This window comes from Pithys albifrons, chromosome 5, assembly GCF_047495875.1.
Source record: "Pithys albifrons albifrons isolate INPA30051 chromosome 5, PitAlb_v1, whole genome shotgun sequence".
Lineage (NCBI taxonomy): Eukaryota > Metazoa > Chordata > Aves > Passeriformes > Thamnophilidae > Pithys > Pithys albifrons.
The window spans coordinates 63,938,095-63,946,965 of record NC_092462.1 but is presented as its reverse complement, the minus strand read 5'-3'; the positions used below and the strand labels follow the sequence as shown (position 1 = coordinate 63,946,965).

General features: G+C 42.8%; 1 protein-coding gene across 1 annotated transcript; it reads right to left on the bottom strand.

The window, feature by feature from the left end:
* Positions 1–1,398: 1,398 nt before the first annotated feature.
* On the bottom strand, positions 1,399–5,319 carry S100P (S100 calcium binding protein P). The gene is made up of 2 exons (XM_071555233.1): positions 4,995–5,319; positions 1,399–1,683 (listed from the first exon to the last, which is right to left on the bottom strand). The coding sequence occupies exons 1-2, from the start codon at positions 5,130–5,132 to the stop codon at positions 1,534–1,536; spliced, it is 288 nt and encodes a 95-aa protein (XP_071411334.1). The 5' UTR covers positions 5,133–5,319; the 3' UTR covers positions 1,399–1,533.
* Between the last annotated feature and the right edge of the window lie 3,552 nt (positions 5,320–8,871).

Below are 8,871 nucleotides of genomic sequence, written 5' to 3'. Positions count from 1 at the left end.
CTGGTGGGGACAAGCCACATTCACCTAGGGAAGCCTGGCCTGTGGATCACAAATACTTGATCTCACCCAACGGCTGAGCCTTTCCCAAAGCAGCAGTCACATCCAGTAAAGAGCCAAACTCAGGAACAAGAGCAAGGAAGAGGAAATTACACCTGTAATGCTTAAAACAGGCTGAAATAAACTAACAAGTCCAAACTTTCCCCAGCAAGTTCCCTAAAAGATAAATACACCTAAACATATGTATGTTTATATGAGGTCATGAAAAGATCAAAAGCTTAACTTCAGATTCAGGAAACACAGTGAAACTGAGCTCTTGTTCCAGGCACACAACTGCGGTCAGTCAGCACACTGTGCCAGGCTCCAGCAGGAAGAGGAAGATGTTTTTGCAGTTAAAGCAGTTCTCTACACTTGCAGAACTGTATTGCCTCTCTTTTCTGCGCTGCATGACCTCACAGGGCCTCCAGCCAGAGCTGGAGCCCTGCACAAAATCGGTGTGGCTGCACAGGGAGCTGCAGCACCTCTACCTGCACAGCAGGTCTGTACATGCAATAGGACAGGGGAGGACTTGGCTTTTGGTATAGGACAGGAATAACACCAAACAGGACTGTTCTGGAGATAAGAGAACTAAATTTGATGGGTTTGCAGTTTGCACTGGGATGCTCACTTGCAAAGCGTTTCAAAAACAGACTGAATCAGTCTTGTTCCAGCTCCAGAGCTCCAGCTGATGTCTGTTGCCTGCTCCTCTGAAAGCAAACTCTTATACTTCTCAACACTGACATTTTTCAGGTAAAAAAGCAGTAATTGCTGACATTAGTCTTGCTTCAGTTAAAAATAATATGGCATGCTGTTTGGGAGGGTATTTAAACTTACCTAAAATAAAGTGGTTATACTGTACAAACCTACCTACATTGTCAATAGTAAAGTAATATCAGTATATTTGGTGTGAAAGTCTTATGGAGCCATAGTAAGTAAATCTATATGAGCTGGATGACATGGTTCACCAGCACACAAAACTGCACAGAATCCTCCATGCTGAAAAGAAAAAGGTGTTTGGGGGTTTTTGTTGTTTTAATCAGGAAGGAGCCCACGAGGCGGCCCTGCAACAACCACACAGATGAGGGTACCAAGCAGGTTCAAAGGTAGCACCAGACAGACCCATCCCATACAGCTGTGGTGGTACATGTGTGGGTTTGGGCTGCAGCCTGCCAGCTGATTCACGGCTCCAGCAGCATTTACCCTTGTGCAGTCTCTGCACTGAGATGAATATTGAGCCTTTTGGCAAAGAACAGAATTTTAAAAAGCAGAGAAAGAGAGAAACTTCTAAATGTGAGTCAGGGGAGAGCCACTAAACCCAGGGTATTCCACAAATGAGGAGAAATTAACATTCAGGACAGGGAAGTAAGCACAGTAGGGTTTATTTTTACAGCCCAGCATGCTTGCAAACTTCATGGCAGTACATGGAAGGAGTGAAGGGATCCATACCACTAGCATATGGAGCACAGGAAAAGACAGCTTCTGTGAGCAGTTTGACAACTATTTGGCTGCATTCTGCTCAAAATATTTGTGACAACAGCAAGTCAGAGCTGCCACAAAGATGACAAATTCTTTGAAGTCCACTTGGGAATCTCCATTTTCATCCAGGTCCTTGAAGACTCTATCAATAGCATCCTTGTCCTTCCCTGACTGGAAAAGAAAAAAAGCAGACTGAGGTGAGAGGAGGCACAACCCCAGTGCATGTCTGTAACAAGGTCCCTGGGGGGCTCCAGGCCCCTGCTGAGGTGTGGAGGGTCACCCAGGGAGCCTGAGGCTGGGCCTGCTCAGACACATGGTACCTTTCTGTTGGGAATCGTGATGGAGTTGCCGGGGAGGTGGTGTGTGATGGGGTGTGCTGGAGGTGCAATGGCTCCTCCTGCAGCCCTGCCATTGGCCTGCCCACAACATCAGGGTATCATGTTTTCTGCTAGTGAGACCTTTTATTTCCTCGCCTTTGCTCACTTTGTGCATTATGTCTCTGGGTAAAAAGCCATGAGTTCCTTCACACCACGCTTGGCTGAGGCAGCTGCCCAGTACGCAGCAGGGGAGGTGAGAACACTGGGACTGCTCCACCTCTGCGTGCCCATCCTGGGGGAACTGCACATCTCCTCTGGCTGCCCAAAACTCACCCTTCCCATGGGAACTGGCGGCACTGTTGCCTGCAGAGCCAGACTGGGGGCTTTTGGTGACAGCAGGACCAGCCGTGAGTCCCACCACCTGCATGGCATCCCAAGCTTCCCACCCTCTCCCAGAGGCAGTGAGCAGCCCCTCCCCAAGGCATGTGCTCCTGCGCTCATTACACCTGACAGCTGCAGTCATGGAGAGCACGTTTCCAGCATTTAAACCAACATCCATCATGATTAAGTCTGTGTGACACAGAGCCAGAGGACATTACCCAGATGACTTTATGCCGTTTGTTCCCCTCCCGCCCCTGCATAGGCTCGGCGGGAACTCGGGTGGTTTGTGGTGCGAAAAATGATGCTTTCCTGGGGCAAATGTCCAATTTCAACTTCGCTAAACACATCCACCCGAGATAAGGTGCAAACAGCCTCAAAAGAGCTTCAGGTGCTGCCACTGGCTGGGGGGCCCAGCAGGAGCTGCTCAAGGAGCTGGGTCGCCACTGGGATGCTGAGCTTGAGTGACCATAGCAAGAATTAATCTGTTATTGTAATTCTGACGGGCTGACTGAACCAGCACATCTCAACACTAATGGTAAGCAAGGCAATGTCTAAGTAAAAGGAGAGGTTTGGGGGTTTTTATTTTTATTTTGCAAAAAATACTATTAAAAAATTTTAAAAAAAAGTAAAGTAGCTTACAGGAGATCATTTGATCAAGGGTTTGACTTGATCATCTCGGAGGTCTCTTCCAACCCATCTACAATTCAATGATTTTTGCCGAGTCCTGGCAATGACTAACTCCAGGGATTTTTAGAAAGTGCAATTTTAAAAATAAACAGGATGTGGCAGCACAGGCCTATCTAATCTACAAAACAGAAACTAAATCTGATAACTAGGAAAAATCATGTAAAATTTTAGGGAAATTTCAACGATTAAAAATAATTATTATTTTAATTTAAATCTGAAGGCAATTCTCGATTAGTGTCTAATCAACTAAATTTCTCATTCTATTCATGTTTCACTTTGAATACATGCACCTTTAAAATGACAAAAAATTGAACCAGTTCTTGAGATTGGACTGATGAATGTGTCTGGAAGATTTTATTCTTTTTCACTTTGTAAATTACAATGGGTTTTAATTTTATAAGTGAAATATATGAACTAGTTTTAGCCTCTGAATTACTTCTGAAATGCACAAGTGGAAATTGCTTTTTGGAAACTTTATAACTGAGTCCAGTCCTTCAGTTCTGTGGTGTTTCTGACTCTGATTGATTCAAGACTTTCCCCGACAGTTGTGGGCTGTGTCAGCTATAACCAATTCTAAGGCCAAAAGCACACATGAGTATTTGAAAAACACTGTTTCACAGAATTTCTTGCACATAAAAAATACAGATAGAAATGGCAGGAAAATGTAGGTAAAACTTTTTTTTGTGAAGTCAGATATGTTCTCCATTTCTTTCTTTCAGTTACTAGTCTGGCAGGACAGCAACAAGGCAGGACATTGTTGGTCTAAATTTACATAAAATACTGGCATAGAAGTGGTGGGGTTTTAATTTTTTTCCCTAGAATAGGAAAAGAAAGGAAGACGGAGACTGGAATGTAAGAGGACCTCTAGATAATTATCTTCCTGGAAAAATCCTATCTAGTGCATCAGCTCCTCACCTTTATTTAGACCAAATATTGAGTGTCTGGGGGATTTCCATGCCGTCTTAGGACTGTGGTTTTATTGCTGGTTTTGTTCCTCTTTACATGTAAGTGCTACGGGGTAACAGAGCACAGCTCTGTGCTCAGGAGCAGGACCATTCCATGATGCTGTTGGGTCACAAGCACTGAACTGTTTTATACAGCTTTTCCAGAAACACTTTAATCTACTCCCCTTGAGCCACCCAGGACCTTATTCTGAATATTGCATCTCTGTTTTGTGTGAAATAAATCCAGCAGGCATGGATTTCCTGTGGTGAATTCACAGACTTTACATGGAAAGATACTAAACTATATCAAGTACCCTGGCTTCAGTGCTCTCAAATAGTTATTAAAAAACTGAATTTTGCTGGATACAAAAAGTGGGAGCTACACATGGGCCACTTTGTTCTAGACTTTTGCCATTAAGAACAGCAAATGAACAGACAGAGAAACATTACTCTGATGTGGAAAGAACAGGACCATTAAAAGTGTGTTTTTAGTGAAGGGAAGCAAACAAATAACAATTGACAATGGAAAGCATTTTGTCTTCCTGGCAGGTAAAGCTTGTACTATAATGTATTAAGTATCTTGAATACCTGCTTAAATGCACCTGATGATTACAAGCAAGTCTGTGTTGTAAAATATATTTTCAGGTCTTTCTTTTGCTATTAAAGACAAATGCCAAACACTCTGCTCTGAGTTCATCTGTTGTTCTGGTTTATGCATCATTTGGAGGAGCGTACTGAGTATACAGGATAAATACCTAGAGAAGGTGAGTGTATAACTATTTAGAGAAATTCCTCACCTGCAATCAAGATCTTCAATTGCTGACAACACTACTACCTTCACAGCAGTTGTGACATGATGTGAGCTGATAAAACCAGTGATAAACAGAAGTAGTAGGCAAATTCTGAAGTTGAAATCCAACCTATTTCAAAGCCATTGTTCTGATAACTTGACTGATGAATTTAGCAAACAGGGAATGGCCCTGAATATTAGAGTCAGTTTTACACAGTATATGCAAAACCTTTTTCATTTTACATTTTCCTACAAACCACTGCATATTTCTGGAAGTAATTTCCCTGACAATACACTAAAAACTGTTCCTGCAAGCAGCTCTTGTAGCTGCTACACAGAAGGGATGCCGTGCTGTTCTCTTACCGTGAGGAAGTTTGGGAGCTCTTTTTCCAGGAGGGTCTTTAGTTCTGCTTTGCTGAGGGTTTGCCTGTTGCCATCAGTCTTTGCATACTTGTCAAAGACAGCAATGGTCATTCCCATGGCAGTTTCCAGCTGAGACATGTTGCTGCTGGAGTCTGGCTTTGTCCTGAGCAGGCACAGCCTCAGGGCTCCCTTGGAGGATGGAGTCTGGTCTGAGTCTGGGGTTCTTTGTCTCAGTCTGGGGTTCTTTATGTACCTGTCCCATCCAATGAACGGTCACACAGAGAGGGAGAGTTATCCCTGGGCAAACACTGAATCAGAGCACTGCCTGCAGTGCACACCTCAGTGCTCACGGCTATTCAGAACTCCAGCTGTATCGCCCTGGTGTGACTGGTACAACCAGTTGCTCACCAGTACAAACCAGCCTCTCCTTCAAGATACACAGTGTGACTAACAAATGAAAATCAGATTTTGTTACTGCCTGTTTGCTCAAGATCTGTGCCTTCAGATATGCCCATGGGAGCAGAGGGTTGGCAGCCCAGCCTCAGCACAGTATGTGCCAGCCTGCCCAGGAGGAAGAGAAGCACCTCACCTCTCCTTCACCACCATAGTTAGGGGCTCTGTGAGGGGCTGCAGGCACAGATTGTCCCTTCTGCCACACAGAGGACCTTGTTATAGACCAGATGGCTCACTAGCACACACTTGGAATGAGATTCTCTGGCTCAGAAGTAGAGGTCTGCCACGCAGACAGCTAACATAGTTCCCCTGGGCCTACACTCAGTCCATAGTGGATGTCTCAAACAGGTCTTATGAACCAGCAACTCCCCAGGGCCAACAAAGGGAGCTTTGCAGAGCCCCTCCACAAAGAACTTGCTTAGGTGGAGGTATCTGAAGCAACAAATCTGATACTTGAACAAACAACCAGTATCAAAATCCATCTTCATTTGCAGTAAAATGACTTGTTATTTACTCTATGCAGCATTAATCTTTACAATAAAATGTCTTGGACATTGAAAAAAAGGTCACTCTCAAGTCTCTGTGAATTCTCATGAACTTCATGATTTGCTTGTAATCCATGGTCCCCCATCATTACACCCTAACACTCTGGACTCACATCTACACAGACCAGCGCTGTGTGAGGGTCTGCCCTGGGAGCTGGGCAGGACCTGGGCAGTGTGAGCTCAGGTGCTGGGGGCTGATCAGCTACAGCCACACCGAGCTTTGAGCATTTGTAGGAAGCTCCCCAACAGATGTGCTAATGCTTTTGAGCAAGTTACCATTTCTGGCCAAGCACAGGGTAACTTGGCCTCTGTCAAACCTCAGGTGCCTACACCAGACCTGGGGGAGCTCATTTGAGGTGAGTTATATCTGCACTAGTCTCTGCAGAATAGGCACACTCTCAGCAAATTATTTGGGGAAAGCTACCAACACTAGGGCATCATGTGTGAATAATGCTGATGGACCCTGGGTGCAGTGTTCTCTGTAGAAGACACCAGCTGTGGATTCCCAAAAATAAACCTGAGTTTGGACGTCTTTGGATCTCTGCATGCCTGAAGACAACTTTCCACTCACAATATACTATAGACAAATTAGCAAAAATTGGGTTTTAATTAAGAAACATTTTAAAAATTAAACTCCTCTCCCACACACTTATACCCACCTGTTCCCCAGGCAAAATCTGTCCTGTAATAACAACATCTCAGAGCAAGACTATGCTTCACATGTACATGGCAACCTAGAACCTTTCTGAAACAACTCTCCTATGATTTTCTGTCTTAACATTTTCCAACAAGGGATTTTCCATTTCAAAAAAAAAAAAATTCACAGCAGCATCTTAGGCTGTCTGCTTTATTCAAAGAGTTCATGAGAATTATTTGTTCCTGTGACTTCAACCTCATGACATAGCTGGAACTGATTTCCATTGCAGGGCTAAGGGTTTGAAGTTTTTACATTAAAGTGCATCTTGAAACCTGTGGGATTTCTTTAGAAGAAGGAACAGGCAGAGAAGGAACAACTGGCCCTTGTTAGCTATGAACATCATCTGGTATTTGCACCAGGTGTCAAGTGCCAGAAACTTAACTTTGTCCTTTTCTGACATGTATCTGTAAAATGAGTCTTACACACAACCAGTCATCAATTCCTGCCTCTAAAGGAAAACATAACAAAATACAAGGTTTACTTCATAGATTCTCATGACTTTGAATCAGTGTAAGTTACACAGGAGAAAATGTGCCCTGAAAATGCAGAGAGGGAGAACAGGCTCAGCCAACAGGATGTGTCAGTGTCCACACCTTTGCCACATAACCTGGCAGAAAAGGTGTCCTCATTCTTGACCCTTTTACCTCTGCAAACACAGGTGAGGCACATTTTTTGAGAAAATGGCTGTGAAAGTGCTAGAACACAAATTACCTCCAGGGTCTGGATTTCTACTGACTGAAATTCCCCATGGTAGCACTGCCCGGTTGGCTTTTTTATTGTCAGTGTGTCATGTTTGTATTCATGCACATGCACACACATCAGAGTTTTCACTTCACACTTTCTGTATTGTTTAAATATTTTCCTATGATTTGTTATTAAAAATAGCAGCTCTGTGCACACAACACAGACTATTACAACTGTTTGCAAAACCAAAGAGTACAAATAGGAGGCCCACACAGGAGAGCAGGCAGGCAGTGTTTGGATGCCAACCCATCTGTCCAGCTCCCTAGTGAGATAAGCCATTTTCTGTGGGTTTGTTTAAATATTATATTATTATTTTAATGTAAACAATACCCATTATTTGCTTCTTTCAGGTTTATTTCTTTGAAGAATGATATAGGCAACAGCTTGGATGATTATTTATTGAGGGTTTATACAGAATTACGTCTTGCTATTCCTAACTTGGACCAAAAGTTTAAATTATTTACATGATACTAATGTGTACTATCACACACATGATTTTCCACATCCATTCAGATATACTCAAATTCTATGGCATTTGGTCAGATATTCAGGCTTACATGAGATTTGTGTGATGCTGTGCTGATGTTCTCTTAGAGAATAAATTTTATCCCATGCTCTTTGCAGCAGTGTCTATTTTGGGAAAGCCTGAATAAACAGATTTATCAGCTCTACTGTAAAGAGGCATTTGTGCCACAGCCAGCTGAATAGCTGAAATGGGATAGCTGCAATTGCCAAAAAGGGACTTTTTAACAATTTCCACACATCTATTATGTATCTGGATGGAAAAATCACAGGAGGAAGAAAACAAAACCCAAAATGATGAATTCACTATTCTTCTTGAGATAAAATTATCAAACTCCTCCAGTTTCCTGGATAATTTTTTGAACTTAAGAGTATCAACACACTTTATTTATTTTCTGAAAACTTGCTCTAAGTCTGGTTAATGAGCTTTAAGGCTCTTTTCATTTCTGCAATACAGAGTGAATTTATTTACCTCTCATGCAATTACTACATTGCTTTGCAAAACAGAGTAAGAAAGATCAGCCCTAAACAGGCACCGGGGAGACAGAAGAGGAGTTTGTACAAGCACAGTTGGTGTTTGGTGACACACTGCAAAGGTTCTGTTAATTAGAGACACACAGGTTTTCCTTGCTTTATTATAATTTATTTCTCAAAATATCCTTAAGATACATTTTAAAAATGTGGTTAATAAGCTGACATGCTGTTTAAGTGAAGTTTAAAGGCAGGTAGAGTGGAGAAGACCAAGGCCAGCTAACTGGCTGTGTGACTTTCTGAGCTGAGAGTTGAGGTAATAACAGTGTCATCTGGCAAAGCTTTGCCCCAGGAAACACATTTTCATCATTGCATACTGACTCAGATCAAACACATTTATTAGTGCATGAGACATAGTCATATTAGACTGTGAAACCAATGAATA

What these genes read in the sequence shown, in the direction of transcription:
- S100P (XM_071555233.1), bottom strand. Translation starts at nt 5,132, where the DNA reads ATGTCTCAGCTGGAAACTGCCATGGGAATGACCATTGCTGTCTTTGAC. An exon ending in AGCTCCCAAACTTCCTCACG is followed by an intron (nt 1,684 to 4,994) that starts GTAAGAGAACAG and finishes TTTCTTTTCCAG; the next exon opens with TCAGGGAAGGACAAGGATGC.